At 33.6% G+C, this 21,300-nt stretch overlaps 1 protein-coding gene and 1 non-coding gene across 3 annotated transcripts in view; both read right to left on the reverse strand.

The window, feature by feature from the left end:
- Positions 1 to 21,300, reverse strand: part of TMPRSS15 (transmembrane serine protease 15) — a 118,046-nt gene that overhangs the window by 79,416 nt on the left and 17,330 nt on the right. For both annotated transcript variants that reach the window (XM_077878862.1, XM_077878861.1), the window contains 3 exons: positions 16,466 to 16,597; positions 9,744 to 9,852; positions 5,203 to 5,309 (listed from right to left, as the gene is read on the reverse strand). In XM_077878862.1, the coding sequence (XP_077734988.1) occupies positions 5,203 to 5,309; positions 9,744 to 9,852; positions 16,466 to 16,597 (348 nt within the window). The remainder of the gene's footprint in view (positions 1 to 5,202; positions 5,310 to 9,743; positions 9,853 to 16,465; positions 16,598 to 21,300) is intronic.
- LOC144302116 (U6 spliceosomal RNA) lies at positions 14,190 to 14,298 on the reverse strand. Its single transcript, XR_013368993.1, has one exon. It is a non-coding gene; the product is annotated as a U6 spliceosomal RNA (small nuclear RNA).

Raw genomic sequence — 21,300 nt, forward strand, 5'->3', positions numbered from 1 at the left:
AAACCTTGGTAGTCAATCAGTATTTAGTCACTTAACGGGTGTGAATATTCTAAAAACTTTGCTTTAAAATGTATCTTCTTTCTTTCTTTCTTTCTTTCTTTCTTTCTTTCTTTCTTTCTTTCTTTCTTTCTTATAGCAATGGATTTTTTTGAGACAGTGGTTTCCGGTTGGATTTAAATGTGGCTACTGGTTCAGTGGCACCCTTGATGGTTGTAATGTGATCCCCATGTTGTCTAATGTTATTGCACTAGTCTACAGGTGCAGAGGTTTCTATTCTGAGGTCCATTAACATGGCTACACATAACAGACAAATATAAACTTCTGGAAATGTAGAATATTTGTGTCTGTAGATACTTTGTAAAGCTTTCATCAGATTTTAACAAATCCTTGACTAGAAAGTGTCCCAGAACCATAGAAACTGTGGAAGGCATGTATCTTAATGCATTTGGGAAGGCAGGAAAGGGTAGTGATTAAGAACAGAGACTCCAGAGTCAGCATGAGATTTAATCCTGGCATGTGTTACTAAACTTCTATGTTCTTCAGTTTCCTCTGTTGTTATATAATAATATTTCCCATAAACATTTGTAATAAAGACTAAATAAGTAATATGATACAGTGATTGGTGCATAGTAAATGCTCAGTGAATATAGCTATTGTTTTTCCATTTCTCCTTCTGGGTTGTAAGCCCTGAAAACAGATTATATGATGCTTTCTGTGCCTCTGTCCCTGTGTCTGAATATAGGAAAATTTCAGTCAATATTTGGATGCATGAATTACAGTCTGAGTAAATACAGTAATAAGTCAGCCTCCATTAAAGAGTCAGGTTTTGAGTTGAAAAACAGAACAACCACCTAATAATTAAGGTGATTTTTTAATAGATAAGATAATGGGGATCCCTGGGTGGCGCAGTGGTTTAGTGCCTGCCTTTGGCCCGGCGCATGATCCTGGAGACCCAGGATCGAATCCCATGTCGGGCTCCCTGCATGGAGCCTGCTTCTCCCTCTGCCTGTGTCTCTGCCTCTCTCTCTGTGTGTGTGTGTGTGACTATCATGAATAAATAAATAAAATCTTTAAAAAAAAAAGATAAGATAATGACTTTTTAGAGAATATTTCCTTAAGAAAATCCAGTCTACTATTAAAAACCCAACACTTCTATAGATATTAATTTGCATAAACTTGCCAAGTAGTCACACTTAAACGTGGATTGATTCAGCATTTGTCTTCTAACCGTAAAGCCAGTTAATAGGTTTTATGAAAGAGGAAAGCATGATTAAAATGCAGGGACATTTTAAAGGACAATGGGCAAGAATGACAGACTTTTTAGAGTATGATTCAACAGATCTAGCTTAAAACTATTTATTTTAACTAACTTATAAGAGTAGGGATTTTGCCACCAGAGTTTTATCTTTGTGTGTTGTATAGGATTTCTAATATATTCAACACATTTTATTAAGCGCTCACTGAATTTGGTATGGTGCTAAGTGCTGATGGCATGGAGAAGAAATAGCCAGGTTCCCCTATTAGAAAAGTTTGGACTGATGCATTATTTTAAAAACAAACAAACAAACAAACAAACAAACAAAAAACCCCTACCCCATTCTTATGAAAGAAATGCCATGGGAATACTGAAGAAGTAATTCCTAATTTTCCCAAACACCATAATTGGAGAATCTTCAAGAGGCTCTAGGAAGGTGAATACCTTAAGCTAATGCTTGTTTCCATAGTGAATAAATACTTCTAAGTTATGCAAAAGGATTTTAATAAAAGCACAAGATTTATAAAAATGCTTTACCTTGAAAAATAGTTGCATCTATTATTTAATGCCATATTCACAATATGATAACTTTTGTTGTAGGATAAGTTGACAACTGAGGAAGATTCACTGTGTTCTGTATCTTTGGCTATATCTAAACACACTTCTGTGTGCTTCAGTTTTAAAAGCATGCCTTTAAAATGTTAGGCTACCATATTAGGGATATGTTGTTAGCAGTCCTTTGGGAATGGAGTGACAGCTAAGCACTGGATATAAAGAATGGCATGACAACTATATACTCAGGAACATATTTTCTGGGATTGACAATTCAAAATCAGTTCCAGGGTGCTCACCCAGGCTATTTTTGTTGTCTTTCCTTGAGAATGCATTAAAAATGTCTACGTATTTTTCTGAACAAAAAAATAAATGAACATACTTACATTTTCCACCACCTCCAGACCCAATATTGATAGATTAGTACAACTGAACTGAATATTATACCTTCATCACTGAAACTTAAATAAATATTTTTGAACAAATTCTCCTGTTATTCTATTCTGATTAACCTCAATTCACTAATTATTTGGAGAAGATACTCTTGCATTCTATATCATTTTTCTTTATGTGATGATCATCCTACTCTGACACTTTCTACCAGTTGAAGAAGTTTTGCATCCCTATATGTAAAAATGATGGAAAATTCCTTTAGAATTTGTTTATATTGACTTACCTCTAATCAGTTATGTAATTATTTTATGGTGCTGGATACTTTAATTTTCTTATTAATTTCTCTAGATAATCTTAATTTTCCTAATTTAATTAAAGTGATCTATATATTTTCAATGTAATAAAATAACAACCATATTTGAAATATATTCTGAATTGGAATTTATTAGAAGTAAACATTTTATATATCTCTCAAAGGAGCTTGCTAAAATATTTAGAAAAAGATGGGACCATGAATCAAGAATTAAAGTATTGGCATTATTACAAAATAAAATAGCTTTAGGGCAGCCCTGGTGGCTCAGCTGTTTAGCGCCACCTTCAGCCCAGGGTATGACCCTGGAGACCCAGGATCAAGTCCCACGTCGGGCTCCCTGCATGGAGCCTGCTTCTCCTTCTGCCTGTGTCTCTGCCTCTCTCTCTCTGTGTCTCGTGAATAAATAAATAAAATCTTAAAAAATAAAAAAATAGAATCTTTAAAAAATAAAATAAAAATAAAATAGCTTTAGAGTTGAGCAATGCTATTGATCTTCATGTATTACATGCTATAATACCGTGATATGTAAATCTGTTAGTCTAAATTTAAATCAACAAATACTGAGTTTTTAATATATCAGGCACTGTGCTAGATGCTGGAGGTAAGATATTTGTTGCCTTCTTAAAAAAAGGTATTATTTTTAATTTTAAAATGTAATTTTAATAGCCAATGTCATTTCTCCTATATTTTCAAGTTATGATTATAATATTTAATTTTAAAAACTTTAAAATGGATTTATATTTCAAAAAGACCTTAAAATTTAAACAACTACCTATTTGTTATAATTTAAATACACTGTCATAGATTTTTGTCTATTTGGATATTTAATTTCTGTATTGATTTTTTATGATAGTCATTTGTACATTATTCACATCAGTATGCCTGGTGATTCTAAGATTTATTTATGAATTAGTGATAATCTAAGCATATGAAAATGAGTTAGAATAGCATTTAGGCAAATCATGGTATTTGAGGAATAAAGGAACATGAGGGTAACTTACATCTGTCACTTTTAGACAACTTGCCTCTATGAATTTTGTTTTCATCATCTATAGAAGAAAAATTATAATAGCACCTACATAATATGGTTTGAGGGAGCATTTATTGAGTTAACTTAAAGTGTTGAGAATACTATTTTGCATATTGCAAGTCATTAGCATATGCTTAAATTTACTATTAATATCACATTAGCCCTTGGAGAAATTTATATTACTTGGCTTATTTGTTTATTAATGTAAATATTTAATTGATTACAATTTTAAGGAACTTGACTTATAATCACAGAAATAAGCAGATTATCAAATGGCTGGCTCATTTGGTTTAGCCAAATGTGACTTACTATGAATTCATCTATTTTATGTATATTCACTATTATATTTGTACTTGGAGCTTTTAAAACACATTGAGTAATTGCATTGTATTTGAAGTCAGAGAGTTTTAAGTTTCATTTCTGCGTCTAACACTAACTAGCTCCATGGACTTGTGGTCATTTAACCTCTTAGACCTCATTTTCCTCTCCTGTAGTGCCTACTTTGCAGGTTTATTGAAAATACTAAGAATAGCCACACAAAACACTCAGTATAGTCAATGTTACACAATACTACTCAAAACAAAGTACCTATCTTATGCTTAAATATTTCTCAAATTGATTAATTAATGAAAAACACTTATTAGATAGGATTCACTTTTCATTATTCAGGAGCACAATCTGAGAGCCAAAATAGTTTTTAAAGAATGCAGCTATTACATAAACTTGAGAAACAGGTGTCACTTGCAACTTTATGTCAGCTCTACACTTGACTCTCTCTCCAAAATGGAAGGAAAACTAGTTATTCCCTGGACTCCATTTTTATATCCTCTTCTTCATCCTTATTTTATTTCCTCTTGGAACTCCACTCCTACTTTTGTGGGTATCAGAATGGTAGGTCCATGGATTTTGAGACCAGACAAATAATGTGAAGTGGGCACATGTGTATTAGTTCATTCCCTGACTTCTTAGCTTTCATCAGTGTCCACGTACATAATGACAAAATGGTTATAGAAGAGCCATACCACCTACACCTACCATTTTCTGAGTCTACATCCTGGGCTAGTCATTGTTTTACCCATTTTATTTGGAGTAGTCCTGCAAGAGACTATTAGATTGCAAAATGAAAGTAGAAGACATTCTGTGAGTCAAGAAAAGTGGTTTTCAGGGTTTGTCTGAATTTTGCTTAATGGGGAGTAACAAAGAAAGCATGGTAACCCAAGACATAATTCTATTTCTTTGGAAAACTCAACATGATTTAATGAAAAAAATTTTTAAGATTTTATTATTTATTCATGAGAGACACAGAGAGAGAGGCAGAGACACAGGCACAGGGAGAAGCAGGCTCCATGCAGGGAGCCCGACGTGGGACTCGATCCCGGGTCTCCAGGATCACGCCCTGGGCTGAAGGCGGCTCTAAACTGCTGAGCCACCCGGGCTGCCCTCCACATGATTTTAAAAACCTAAGTAGAAGAGGATAATGTGAAATTGTAACCATTTATTACTAAGATTATTAATTTTATAATGAGAACCAGGTTTGCTTTTTCCTTTCAGTAACTTAAAGTTCAAGTCCATAGTTTAAAATCAAACTGAACACACATTGCTTTAAAGAGTTTACCACATATTTTCATTTTTGATAATTGTATATTTGTTTTAACTTACCTCTTAAAATCTTGCTTGCACCCACACCTTCATAAATATTTAATACATCTGTATAAAATGTATTAAAATAATCGAAGCTCAGTTTAATGGAGAGTCCTGGATTTACACTAAATTAAAGCAAAAAATAGATTACTATACTCTTAACAGGTTGTTACAAGTCTATGCATTCTAAAATTTGAATGTATTTTCCAATTGTGATTAAAAGACACAGAGTATGAGATTGACAACTAATTTTTAAGTATATGATACAGAACTGTTAACTATAAGCACAATGTTGTACAGCAGATCTCTAGAACTTCTTCAACTTGCATGACTGAAACACTATTCTCCTTGAACAATAGATCCCCATTTCATCCTCTCCTTTTCCCTGGAAACCACCATTCTACTTTCTGTCTCTATGAGTTTAAATACTTCAGATGCTTCATATAAATGGGATCATGGACTATTTGTCCTTCTGTGAAGAGCTTATTTCACTTACGCATAATGACCTCAAAGTTCATTCATGTTGTTGCATATGACAGGATTTCCTTCCTTTAATGGCTGAATAATTTCCATTATATGTATGTACCATATTTTCTTTACTTATTCATTGGTCAGTGGACATTTAGGTTGTTTGCGTCTCTTGGACATTGTGAATAATGCTGCAATGGGACTGACTGTAAGAGTGTAATATCTCTTAGAGATTCTGATTTCAACGCTTTTGGATAAATATCCAGAAATGAGATTGCTGGATTATACAGTAATTCCATTTAAAATTTTTTGAGGAGTCTCCATATTGTTTTCCATTGTGACCACATCATTTACATTCCATCAACGATGCACAGGGCACCATTTTCTCCACATCCTCACCCACATTTATCATTTTCTGTTTTTTTTTATAATGGCCATTGTGATTTTAATTTGCATATCTTTGATGATTGTTGATGCTGAGCAACTTTTCATATGCCTGCTCATCATTTGTATGCCTTCTTTGGAGAAATATCTATTAGAGATTTTTGCTCATTTTTTGATTGGGTTGTTTTTTGCTATTCAGTGTTTAGAATTCTTTTCATATTTTGGATATTTAGGCCTTTATCAGATATATGGCTTCCAAATATTTTCTTCCATTTCATAGGTTGTCTTTTCACTCTACTGATTGTTTCCTTTGTTGTATAGAAGGTTTTTAAATGTGATATAATGCCACTTGTCTATTTTTCTTTAGTTGCCTGTGTTTTTAGAGTAATTGAAGACCAGTATTATGAAGATTTCTCCCTATTTTTTTTTTTTGCACATGTGGTATAATTGTGTGGTATATGTTTGATGTGGATCTAGTGGTTTTGTGGTATTAATTGTATACGTGTTGTTTATATGTAGGGTGAATGTGGTGTTTGTGTTATGTGAGTGTTATGTGTATGTATGTATGGGAAGAGATTTTTTCCTTAATTTCTTTTTTGGATTGTTCATTGTTATTGTATGGAAACACAACTGATTTTTTACATGGATTTTGTATTCTGTAACTTTGCTAAATTCTTTCATTTGTTGTGTGTTGATGTGTGTATAAGTGCGTGTATTTTGATGATTTTCTACATAAAAGATCTTGTGATCTATGGGCAAATAGTGGCAGCCATTTATACAAATTCTGCCTCTGTTGGTCAGTTCAAGGATGGGCGAGTGAACCTGCTAGTGAGACCCTCTAGGGACTCTGGCATCAAAGCTTTAAGAAGACAGAGGACAAAGAAATGAAGCAGGCTTCAGGGGTGATTTCTGTTTTTTCTAACTAAAATATTGGCATCTTTGGGCAGAAATCTAGTGAGTTATTCTTCATGTGATATTTTTAAGCTACGAAACCAAAGGACACAAGAGAAGCTCCTTAGGAACTTTAATTTTCAGGATTCTTTTGCTTTTTAAAAAATATAATGTCAAATGTAGAAGAGAGAAACTAATGAATACTGTTTTCTATTTCTTCTGATTCAGAAAAGCCAACTTACTTGCAATAAAATGTCATCATTTATAAATATGACTAATTAAAAATATAATATCTGTGTTTTATAATATTAGGCATGGTTATCTTATGTCTTTTTGAAGGGAATGGATATTTTACTAAATATAATTTATGCATATTGCATTTTTGTATCAATAGCTAATCTCTTTAGAGCCTACTCTTTTGATATCTTAATATGGGGCTAAGCTCGTTACATTCACTCCTTCATTTAATAATTACTTTGGCTTCTGAATTTAGAGATCTTTAACTCTATGAATGAATAAATTTTGGGTCAAAGAGATTTAGTTATTTGCCTGAGAACACACATTTTGGATCTATAGAGTGTAGATTTGAACTCATACAGTGTCCAGTGCTTACATTCTTACTATTTTAGACTCTGTTAAATGTAGTTTTAATTCCAAGGATGGGCTTATCTAGCCCAAATATGGTTTAATTGCACTTTAGACATTTCTCCACTATTTAAACAGTCTTCAAATCTTGAAGGAAACATTATCTTTACCCCTACTTTGATCACCATTAGGAGAAACAAGTTATCAAGGACAATGCATCACTATTGTAGTAATCAGTTTTAAGAAGAAAACATACTTAGGTCATTTATATGATTAATTAGATCATACTTTCATCTTGAAGTACTGTGTTTAGGGTAATATTTGGATTATTTGGTTTTACAAATCATTTCTGTATTACTGGTGAATTTAATTAATATAGTGTGATTATTACATAAATGACACTACTATTATGGCAAAAGTTTGTTGTGTCCTGCTTATAAATTCTTCTATAAATTTGACCTAGCTTTATTAAGCAGTAGATTTAACAATTAAATTATTTTTATTTGCTATTGATGAAATTCCAAATATTGAAAGAAGTAATTTAGAATTCATGTTCTTTCCATTTTCAGATGAAGTAATTTAAGATTTTTCTAAAGCTTTCAGCTGACATTTTAAGTAAGGAATAGACTGTTTTTCATTTTACTTATGAACAATGCGAATAGCCATTTATAAATGCTTCTTTTTAATTTTTTTAAAAGATTTTATTTACTTATTCATAGAGACAGAGAGAGAGATTGGCAGAGACACAGGCAGAGGGAGAAGCAGGCATCATACAGAGAGCCTGACATGGGACTCGATCCAGAGTCTCCAGGATCACGCCCTCAGCTGCAGGCGGCGCAAAACCGCTGCGCCACCGGGGCTGCCCTGCTTCTTTTTAAATTTGATGTGATATTGGAAATAATACACCTCCAAATCGTTGAATTCTTCACTTGACAAGTGAGCTACCATTTTTAATACAAAATCTTGTCTTTGGCACACAAGTAACATATTGTCTAGAGCATGAAAACTTAACTTACATGTGGTTGAGCGCCAAAATAGAAATTATTTAAAGAGAACAGGATGTTCTTCTTTCCCTGAATAATGTCAAGTAAATGTGTTTAGAACAATAATCCCTTCATATCCCACCTCATCTCTGAGATGTCTCCACAAATAAACAACACTGTGCATCTTTATGGGACCATTTCTATCATATGGTTGGAAAGAACTTGTTTGACACTGCCTTATAACCTTCTTTAATCAGGTGTTGTCTTGATTTCCCTGGTTTTCTAGTGAATCATCAGAATGATTAAAACTATCATATAGTGGGTTGGATTGGAAAACCATAATCCCATCCAGTTGTTAAGAGAAATGGACTAACTAAAATGTCATTTATCACAGAGTATTCCATAGAATATTTATTCTATATGTTCTATGGAGGAAAATGATTAGTTACTTAAGATGATTTTTTTCTTTTTTTGAGATTTATACTCCTTTTTAACTTATTTGAAACCATGACAAGTCCTGTACTTAAAAAATAAAAAAAAAAGTTGTGATGAGTTTATTTCAGTATTACTTTTATTTATTTAAGTACCAATAATTTTCCTTTGGAATATGGGGGAGGAACATCAGGTACTACTCCTGTGTGAAAAAGGCTTTAGATAAACATCAAGATTTATCAACCTTCAGCAGCTTGATTATTTGGATCATCACAATGATTGAATTAGTGAATTGAATTAAGAGCTTGAAGATCAAATACATGGTAACTGATTTAGTGTTATTCAAGATATGGCAAAAAAGAATGTGTATAGAGGGTGTCCCCAGCTCTTAATATGCTATGACCAAATCACATCAGAGGAGATTTTCACACAGATGCTGGCATAATGAGAAAGGAACTCCCCTGTGGCCAGAATGCAAGTGATGGGGAATATTATATCTTGTAATATACAGATAGGTATAAATATGTGCTGTTCACCTTGGCAACACTTCATCTGTGCCAGTCATAGGGGGAAAAATTTGCTGCAGAGCCCAACGGTGGCCCCATTTATTAGACAGTATTATCAATAGGACAGAACACCTTTTTATAGGTGAAGAGTGAGAGAGAAACTTCTTGGACAAGTTATCAGTTGGGAAGACTTTGCTTCATAACCAGTGAAAATGATAGTTAAACTACAGACTACTGAAGGTGGTAGGAGTTACTGTATCAGAGAAAGATGTTATGACTTAATAATAGGGAATAGAAGATGATATATTACCGTATAATCCACTGGCAAACAACACTTGATTTAGAAGGCTTTGGGTAATGAGCAGCCTGGAAGGACCCAGAAGATCCAGTCAACAAAAATTTTCCGTCACAAGCTGTGGCTGTGAAAAACATGGGAATTGATGTTAGACAAAAAACAATCTCAGAAAATTTTCTCAAATGAAATGGGATTTGAATTGGCTAATGAACACTGAACATTCATAACTGGATCTGTATGAGGCCATTGTACAAAACTGAAATGATCAAATGGGAGTAGATCATCTCTCATGTTTAAAGTCGACTCTTATTTTCAAATACCTGTACATAACCCTTCATAGATTCCTTTAGAAAGACATTGTATTTCTAATACTCATACCTAAGCTGCATTCTTAGTATTTTTTTCATATTTTTAAGGAAATAAATGAATGTATTTGAATTATAAACTTCCAATTCAGACAAATGGCTACTATTTTTTGTCTTATTTCCCCTATTAAATACAGTAAAGGTGAATTTCAAATATGTGCATTACATGCTATGTCCTCCGGAAAATGATCAGAACATGGCGAGGCAAATGATATGTGTGGTGCCAGTGGCCTATAGTGAATTCCATCATCCAAACTATTCCACCATCTTTTAAGCTTCTTGCTTCTTTTGTAGGAATTAGCTAGCTTCTTTTAATATTCCTGAATATGTCTTTTTGCTTTTCTTGATTACTCAGTTTGCTCTTTTAATTCTTTTTTTTTAATTTAATTTTATTTATTTATGATAAGCACACAGTGAGAGAGAGAGGCAGAGACATAGGTAGATGGAGAAGCAGGCTCCATGCACTGGGAGCCCGACGTGGGATTCGATCCCAGGTCTCCAGGATCGAGCCCTGGGCCGAAGGCAGGCGCCAAACCGCTGCGCCACTCAGGGATCCCCTCTTTTAATTCTTGTAGCATATTTACTTCATATATTTCTCTTTAATGTCATGTATTATTAGTTGTCTTTAACGTATATCTGAATCATTTCCAAATAGTTTAAAATCTTACAGGGTATTAACCTGGAGCCATGCCTCACTAGTTTTTGTGTCCCCGTTACAGTTACTATGTATATTATGTGTTAAAAAAACCACTTTATTTTCACAATCTTTGATTTTTCTTAGATTTTCTATATACTTAGTTACTTGATTCTCTTGACACCATATTCTAAGATAACTACTCCTAGAATGTGTCCTTTTCCTCTTGGTAGGTCGTTCATTCCTTGTAGACCAGAAGTACTGATTGAGGGTAGGGAGATTAAAGAAATTTTTAACATTACATTACTGCTTTTGAAATCTGAGAGCTAGAATAAGCTAATCCTAAATGGATGGATGGAAAATTTCATGTAACATCATACAACATTCTGTCAAGTTATAAAATACAAGCTATTATATGACATCAACTATTTTATGTGGACAAAAGAAAAAGTTGAAAAGTAAATATATAGAAATCTTTGTAAAATTCTTTTGGTGTTGGTTGGCATTTTCCTATTTTTGGTATTTTTAAAAAAGCATAAGAAATCACTTTGTGATTGTGAGACTGTAAAATTGTGAACTGTAAGATTCAAGTTTATTTAAAAATAGTGACTTAGGAATTTATTATGACTGAATAGTGTGATTCTCAGCAGAAGACAAAAAACAAAACAACAGATAAATAACAACAAAAACTGAAAACAGAAAAGAAAATCCAAGCCAAAGGATTAAGCACTGAAAAATCTACCACAGATCTGGGAAAGGAAGTGGAAAGTATCATGGCTTGTTGAGAGAACTGAATCTCCTTGTGTATAATACTTCCTTGAGCAAACAAGGACAGTTAAGGAGAAATTGTATGATTTGAAGATAAGTAGTAAAATGTGTGATTTTTTAAATGCAGAATTAAGTAATTTTCTAGTTGTAAAAAGAAATAACGTTAATCAATGTTATAAAAGTAAAAATACTGTCTGTTTATATTTTAGGTGATATATGGAATCTTTTAATCTGTGGAAAGAACATATGGACTTCAAGATTATAGACAGTGCAAGAAAGTCCATGCTCTTGTAAATAGTTTACATCTAATGAGGTGGACCAATCAATCCTGCCAGTTATATTTTAACATAACTGCTAGCATTAATAGAATGTTCACTACGTGCAGGCTACTGTTCTGAAGTTATTATGGATGTATTAGTGTAATCTCCACAACCATCTTATAAAGTTATAAGTGAGGAAAGTGAGGCACAAAGAGGTTAAGTAACTAGCAAACATTCTTCCAGCTTCTTAGTGACAATTCAGAGCCAGGCCATCTTACTACTGAGCATTCAGGGCTCTACTGCCTGATACTTCAATATATAGACATATCGTGATGTTATCATCCACTCTGAAATGAAAAGCTCATGTAGGGGGTAGGGGAGAATGTGTGTATAGAATTGTAAATAAAAGAAAAAACAGGAAATTAAAAAAATATTTTATTCATTTATTTGAGATGAGGGGGATGGGGAGGGATAGAGGGAGAGGGAGAAACAGACTCCCTGCTGAGCAGGGAGCTGACTCAGGGCTGGATCCCAGGACCCTGAGATCATGACCTGAGCCAAAGGCAGACACTTAACCGACTGAGCCACCCAATGCCCCAAGAAACAGGAAATTATAAAAAATTCAGTCATTTTTGTTGTTCTTAAAATTAGAATAGATCACATTTGCGATAGCATTCTACAACAAATAGGAGAAAGCTAAAAGAATAGAATTAAAGGGAACAAACCAAGACTGGTTTAAGAATTTATAAAGCCAATTTGCAAATCTGATAACTTTCAGTAATTCTTCACTTCTTCACACCCATTCACTATATCTTTTGGGGGAAGTATCAACAGGTCTGTGTTTTCCAAAAACTTGAGTTATGTCCCTGATGGCAGGATTGTTGTAGGTTTTCCCAGTCCCTTGTGGGCACATCACTAGGCTGCACTTCCATAAATGGGGCCAGGTGTCTGATCCTGGCCATTAAACTATTATGGAAGTAACTGTGTTTATTTCCAGATGTGATTTCTAAAAAGACCTTCTATGACATTCTTCCCTTGTCTGTCAGTGGGTTGCAAAGGATGCAAAGCACTAGGGACAGTGAAGGAGGTGGCATCCTGAATGCCTGCACAGAGTGTGGCCCTTTGCCCTCTTCCTTGGACCATGACATGATAAGTAAATTGTTATTGTCTTAAATTGCTAAGATTGTTTACCATAGTATTTAGCCTATCCTAAAAAGTATGATCAATTTTTCCAGTTGTCTATGGAGTTGCTGAGTTTTAGTGGGAATGAATAATCTGCATGTCAAGTTTTGCTCTAAAGGGCCATTGGGGAATTCTTGCATGTGAGGATAAAAGGATTTTTAAGAAGAATATTCCTGAAGGCATTTAAAATAAAATTACAATAGTATTGAACTACTTACAATAGCATAGCTCAGAATGCCAAAATTATTATTTCAAGATACAGCCCCTTGTTCTAGGGGCTTTCTCATACATTCTTTCATTTAATATCAGGATGTTTTTGGAGAACCTAATTTTGCACAAGACAATGAAGCAGGATAGCCTTTCAGAAAGATAGACCTAACCTAGGCATGGATAAGTAGGATTACTGAGTGTCCAAGATTATAACTTTTTAGATTACATAGTGTTTTACAGTCCAGCATGAGAAAAAATCCTGAATGGGAGATAAATGAGCCTGTCAAATAATATCAGGCATTTACTGAGCTCTCTGAAATGTTGCCTGTATTGGGAGAGGATTCCTTAAAGTGACGCTCTTAGAACCTACTGGGAGCTCCCTCTGCTGGCTGAATATTTATTAGTTGTGTGTTTGCTTAGGTTCTTAAATTCTCAAGGATACATAAAACAAACATGATCTATGCCCATCCACCAAGGTCTAGTGTGCACATAGAGGCATGCAAACAATCTAAAGAGATAGTTGACAACTTCCAAATAGGTCTGAACATTGGTCTAAAGGCTGTGAGTCAGTATCTTTCCTTCTCATAGGTCAGCTAAAGTGAACTTTCCTGCTGACGCCATTCTAATCAGAAGAGAAAAACAATTTAAAGAAGTCTTCGTTCAGCTATCGTCAGCTATAAGTTGCATAAAACCTAAATAACTAAAGGCTAAAAAAGGAAGCTATGTGAGGAAGTCAACATTAATGGGACTCTATTAATAACACACTAGAATTAGAGCTCACAGCTGGAGAAGAAAGAGAGAGAGAGAGAGCACAAGGGTCAATTTCATATAGAAAAAATACTTTTAAATTAATTTTTTTGTGAATTTAGATTAATGGATACAAGTTTTCATGTAGAAATTATGCTACCAGAAGTTCAAATTCAAGTCGAAGAGAAGTGTACTGGGCTTTTGGGCTCACCATCACTAATGGTGAATGATGAATAAAACAAATTATAGGCCTGAATCCTAGCTGGATAAAGACAGATTACTTGATGGAGTTGTCCACATTTATTCACAAGGCTTTAAATTTATTTTCATCCTTGCGCAGGGGCCATGCTAATCTTCTCGTTGTATCGTTCCAATTTTAGTATATGTGCTGCCGAAGCAAGCACTAAATTTATTTTCAAAGATAAATACGATGCTAATTTTAAAATACAAATAATGAAGAGAACCAAGAAAAATGAAAGATGAGGATCTAGAGACTCAAGAAATTTCGTGACATGGATGATTAGTTGAGAGTAAGTTTCTTTTTTTTTAAGATTTATGTATTTATTTATTCATGACAGAGAGAGAGAGAGAGAGAAAGAGAAAGAGAGAGACAGAGAGAGAGGCAGAGAGAGAAGTAGGCTCCATGCAGGGAGCCCAATGCGGGACTCGACCCGGGGACCCCAGGATCGCGCCCTGGGCCAAAGGTAGGCGCTAAACCGCTGAGCTACCTAGGGATCCCTGAGACTAAGTTTCAATTAACACAAAACTCCATGATATTGAAAACTAAAAATGCAATTTGATTGTGTCTTTAAAGCAAATTTAAAGAATGAATTCAGTTCTAATACTGAGGCTTATGCCATTAGTCCATGCTCACTCAGAAAAAGAATTCATGGCCTTATGACTTATTTTAGGACAAACTACTACATTTACATGATACTTCTATGGTTATTTTTGGAAATGCACTGATATGACTTTACCATGAACATTATTAACTTCATGACAGTAAAGACCAAATAATAGGTATGGTACATTTTCTGATTGTTCAATTCACCTTGCATACCCTCCTCCCCCTTCAAGTTTATCGATAATCTTTATATAGGCTGAAAGCTATGTGTCTAGCTTTGGCATACATTTTTCTTCTTGAAATATTAAGCAACATCACCCTTATTACCTCATGATGGCACACTTGTATCATGTTCTCCCTGAAAAGGTTTTGGAAACTGCCTGAAAACCATAGCTAAAAAGAATGTTGCTTTCTTCTTCTTTGAGTAACTTAGTTATATAAAATAGATTAAAAAATATTCTGTAGCCTGCACTTTCTTCCAATATGCTCTGAGTGCACTTCAAAGTATTTAGTTAAACTTTGAAGGTTTGAATTTTATCAAAGAACATTTGAATTGGGATTACTTAGTAGAAGCCTCTTTAGTCAAGTTGCCTTTTTTTGAGTTGGTCCTGGAAAACAGGCCGACTGCCTGTCTTTTTAAGTACCAAGTGGTTAGGTAACTTACTAAGCTGTGGTTGTTATTGGAGCATTCATCTTCAATTAATATCAAGCAAGAAGAACAAAGTGCAGCAAAAATAGAAGAGCAAAGTGTAGCAAATTGTGACTATAACCTTTATTCATTTCAGGAACTGACTGTGCTGCTGTCAGTTTTAAGATTGATCATAAACCATGCCAAAAATTTGTTTAACTCATGCTTAATGTTTAATTCTTTAAGAACAAATTATTCTTTAAGAATAACAAATTATAAGTTCGTTATTCAAATAGTTATTCACCTTGTTTATCAATCTATATTTATAGTCATGTGATAATCTTTCATATATATGTTACCCAACTATAAAATAAAGTAAGTCAAAGAGTAAAGATATTTAAATCACTTAAAGTCATGTTTGGCTAGAGTACTACTTAAGTGTGAAATAATAATAACAATAATTAATAATAATATTAACACTTAAACAGATGCCAAAATTTACAAATAAAGAATGGATTATTTTATTCCTAAGACAAGATTTTATTTATAACTGGTTTCTATTATTCATAGAACTGCAACTCAAATATACCTTTTTGCCTATTTGTTGCCTCTATGTCAAAAGGCAAATAAATGCAACAATCAAAATTAAAGAGTGGCAATTACAGAGTGAGGGGTCACTGAAATGGCAAAAAGAGATTGATATTATTGATATTATAGTATAATGAAACATGAAAGAGCATTGAAATTCATAATAGTTTGGAATAGTTTAATAAGGCATGAAAAAAATAACATTCTCTTACCTCACTTTTAATGGACATTAAAGACAGCATTCTTTCCATAGCCATCAAATAGAATTCCTCTTAATTAATTAATGCTTAATATTGTATAATATAGTTCAGGAAAACATTAATATAATTAATTTTTAGGTTCTGTATTACATTATAATCATGAGTATTGAGATATCTCATTCTCCAGTAGTTTCTGGTATCTGAGGTGTGTGTGTGTGTGTGTGTGTGTGTGTGTGTGTGTCTGTGTGTATACACAGTGAGGGAGGGGATGAAAGGCAGTGGGGAGAGAAAATGTGGGGGGCATTACATACCACAAGTGTTGTTGTCTTCATCAGAACCATCTGGACAGTTTAATTCTCCATCACAAAATAAATCAATTGCTATACACGTTAGAGCATCAGCACAAGGACTTGAATCAGGCGGACATTCTATAGAGACATTTCCTTTAGAAAAATAAAAGACAGAATTTATAAGTTTCTTGCATAGTAAATTTAATTTCCAACCATATGTACAATGTTTGGATATTTATGATGTATTGTCATTTAGGTCTTTTCTTACAAACGTATATTTCAATTTCCAATGTAAAACTTTATTTCATTTAATTAATTAGTCACTTGTAAAAGTTTAGAATTTCAAATTTTGAAAAGAAGATATATATTGCTCAGAGATGTTAAATATGAATGTTTACTTTGTTGATTTTAACCTTGATAAATCAATACTACAGTTTGGACATTTGGCTTCTAATGTTTACACATTGTAGGACTATTTACATGTGTTATGTGGGGCAATTTATTGGAATCTTTCTCACATCATCTGCAGTATCCAGTAACCACTTCATTTATTTATAAACTTCTTACTGGAAATATGGGGGCTGAAGTCAAAGTTTGCTTTCTGTAGAGCAAAATTTGTCAGCAAAAGTCATTTTATAGTAGAATAAATCACTTAAAATTTCCAGTGCCTGGCTACATTGAGCAGTGGACAAACCCAATCGCTATTTCCATTCAGTATTTCTTTGCTTCTTGGGTCAGAAATTCTTAGTGGGAAAGATGCAAACATTCTCCTGGAGACTTCTATGCCATACTTGGACCAGAATCTGATCAATTTTCTCTTTTTAGCCTGTCTTGTCCTTCATCTGCTGCTCTCTTCCATGTGCCTACATACAGTGATGCACCAAGAAACACATTTTACTTCTAGAAATTAACTTGGAAAATTTAAGTGTGGGTTTTTTAAAAATGGCATATTCTGCACTGCACTGCCATCTGCTGGAGCTTAAAAATATATTTGATTCTGAAATTTCTCCTTATGCTCAATGAAATTAATTGGGAAAATAAAAGTGCTTGTGTCAGTTAATCTACTAAGGTAATACCTAATTAGGAGCATCTATGGACAGGGTTTCTGGGCATATAGTCAACTAAGTTAGATTTTTATAATTGGTTCTAATTAAAATGGATATAAACCATTGGGAAAATCATAGATCACCTAATATTTAAAATAGGACATGATAAAGATCAGAGCCATTTCTAAAGGACAGGCCACACCATTTAAGATAATTAAAGTGGTAAAACTGGTACTGAATAGACCCAAAAGCATATTACAGCTGTTGATATATATGAAATATTTATCCAGAGTCCTTAATCATTGAATCTCTAATCCATTGAAGGTATAGTGTTGATAGTATTCCATAAATGCTTGCTAAATAAATAACAAAAAAATTATGCTACAAAATCTATGTCTAGTTTTAACAGCAGTTAATAGAATTCTAAATATTCAACATTTAAATGATTTGGAGATATAGCAAGGAATATGTATAATTTTGCCCATCCTAATGCTTCTCATGGGAACTGCACTTCATGATGCTTCACATGTCTATCTGTTGCCCTACTGAACTCTACAGATTGAACCTCAAAACCACACTAGAAGAATGTACCAATTGGGATCTTTTGATCTTATTAATGATTATTCACTCCACAATTGTTTATTATCTATTTATTTGTGTCAAACATTTTTAAGGAATGGAGATAAAAGGATGAATAAGACAAAGACCTCTATTCTCATGAAGCCTGGAGTTTAGTGAAAGACTGGTTCATTACCATTTTTTTTTTTTAAGAAGTATAAAAAAGTGCTATGAGAACACCAAGGACTGGACAATTAGTTTTCTTTTGAGTCAAAAATTGAAAACATCTTCTTATAAGCTAGATTTTGAAGGATGCTTAGAAATGTACCAGGAAGAGAGAGAGGGATGTATGGAACTCATATATAGTGATGTGACAAGAGCACATTCATATACAGAAAGCAGATGAGTATAACTTATCTGGATGGTAGGATGTTTGTAAAGGCAATGGCAGGAAGTGAGTTTGGTGTCAAGTGTAGGAGAATTTTTTATTTTTGTAAAATGTTAGAAATATTTTTTTCTATAGGCAATGGCATTAAAAGTTTTTATATATATGTGTGGTATGATCAGCCCATGTTTTGTGAAGGCAACTTTGGAACCAAGTGGAGAATCATGTAGAATAAGGAGAAAAGCTAAGAAGCTATTTTTACGATTAAACTGGAAGTGAATAAGGATTGAACTCTCACTAGTTTTTACTAGTGGATAAGGGTTGGAATTTCAACTGCTAGAGGAGATGGGGCATGGACTCAATTGATATTTTACCAATATAATAGATAAATTTTAGTGACTAGATGTGCCCCTGACCAAGAGGATGGAAAGGGGGATTCATGATGCCCATGCTTTTGGAGTGGGCAGTGGAATTTATTCATGGTAATTAATCATGATAGTAGGTATAAGAGGAACCCCTAGTGGAATTAGAAAATGACTCTAACTTGAAGCATTTCGATTGATTTATTTATTTATTTATTTATTTATTTATTTATTTATTTATTTTGTTTTAGTTGTAATATTTTGATTTAAAGTTGGAAATACTAGGTACTACAGTTTGGGTTGTACTTTATTCTTTCAGACTATTTCATAAACACTCCTCAGCTACCTTAGTCCATGAAGAAAGAGAAGTTCTCCATATTGAAACCGGTATGGAAAATATAAATGTAATTGTTACTTTAGGAGAGTACATCTGGAGATTTTATCAGACTGCCTTTTTACCTTGTCTCCTGTCTTCCTTTCATCTCCTTACATACAAAAACATCTGATGACAATTTCCAACAAAATCATTCATTGAAACATTACCTGTTACAGAAATTAGCCAGCTGCCAATTTTTAAAAAGGACCTTCCATTCTTAAAATTAGAGTTCTTCAACTGTGTATTATTCTATTTGCCATTTAACTCCCTAATTCTTGCTCTGGTATTTCTCCTTCTCTTAGAAGACTGTACTGTACTTCTCAATAGGGAATTTCTAGGAAAAGAGTTAAGTAATTGTATTTAAAGAAATGTGCAGAGAGAGCAGAATAATTGGTTTTGTTTATCAGAAGCTGAACAAATTGCCTGAATATTAATTAATGTTATCTTGAGCAGGGGAAAAGGGTGTGCATGTATTTTTATATCTATACGGTATTTTATCTTTGGGTTATTAATTCTTTGGCATTTTGTGAAAACCTACCAGGAAATTACTATTATTTGAGATTCTGCAAATAGAAGGTTTTAATTATCCATTCATATTTATATCATGAAAGATTCAGCATCAACTCAATGTGATTGCTCCAGAATGATCCAAAGTCACAACAATTTTTGGTGAATTTGTGGTAAAGAATTTCCGGTGCATACTTAGTGCTGGCTCTGTGCTAGGCTTCAAAGAGGATAAAAAGACAGAAATCCATTTTTTCCCCTTCCAAATCAGTTACAAAGAGTGTTACTTACAAATAATAATTTGCAAATCGTGTTTTGGAAATCTCACATTTTATTTTTTCTATTATTCACACAGAAATAATAATACTTGGTGGACCAAGCTTTGTGAGACAAATTAAGTCCCACATCCTTATAGCATACTTAGCAGTGAAAGTAGAGTTTGAATTTATGAATGCCTGCCTTTATCGACTAAGTTTATTTCTCTACACTCTATTGGGAAAATAAATATCACCCTACAGAAATTCTTATCAACTTTGATCTAACTAATTTCAACTTTTTAGCAAGACTATGTCTGGTCAGTCCAAATGAAATTACAGTGGAAAGATACTCAAACAGTTCTGATATCATGTGCATAAGGATGTTTTAAATTAGAGGAGTGTGTTTAGCAATGTACATGCTGTTCTTTCAAATGTAGAAAAAGAAAAATAAAATTATAATACATTTGGTGTTCAATAAAGTCCCTGTGTTTCAGTCCTTGGGCAATTCAACTGAAGAGCATAATTCCACCTTGGCTTCTCTTGACCCAATTTCATGTTCTTCACTAAATCAGCCAATTCCTTTTCTTCAATCCCTAAGTCCCTCCACATAGTAGTATTGGAGCAAGATTGCATTTTGTCTGAAATTGAGAAAGCCCATAATAGTGAAACTTTTGTTTTTCTGCAATCATTGCCTACATAGGAAACAACAAAAGACTAGAACAAGCTATATTCTAGAAATCCTTCAAGCATTTGAACAATTGCCCAAAACAGCCCCTCTTGGCACTCTGTAGCAGCCAAGAAATCAATCAGTGTAATTCAACCCAAGTCCCCATCTCCCTCCTCTCGTATTCCAAATGGGTTAATAAAACTTTACAGTAATTGGCAACAAAGGCAGTTGAACAATAGAACATAATCCTCATGGACTTTGTACCTGCTATCATACAAAGATTCTCTTTGGCAGAGTTTATAACAGTACTAATGCCAGGTATATGATGCATGCATTTGTTGATTTTTCTCAAACTCTGTCTTCCAGGCATATAAAGATGAGAATAAACTTAACACCCCTGAAAGGCATATTCATAATAAATTACTGCTTGGAAACTGCGGTTTTAATTGCCTTGTTCCCCTCTATAAATCTATAGTATCTTGCTGTAGGAGAGGGGGAAAAATGGGAAGGATGACTGGGGACTCATGGATCCAATAAAAGAGGAAATATGAGATTTTTCCATTTCCTTTCCTTATTATAATTCTTTGAGGATTGATTAAGGTAATTCAATACAGTGTCCAATAAAAGGAAAGCTTCAAAAACGGAGGAGTTTTTTTTTTAAGTCAAATAGATTATCAGATTTAAGTGAACATCATCAAGTA

This window comes from Canis aureus, chromosome 30, assembly GCF_053574225.1.
Source record: "Canis aureus isolate CA01 chromosome 30, VMU_Caureus_v.1.0, whole genome shotgun sequence".
NCBI classification, from domain to species: domain Eukaryota; kingdom Metazoa; phylum Chordata; class Mammalia; order Carnivora; family Canidae; genus Canis; species Canis aureus.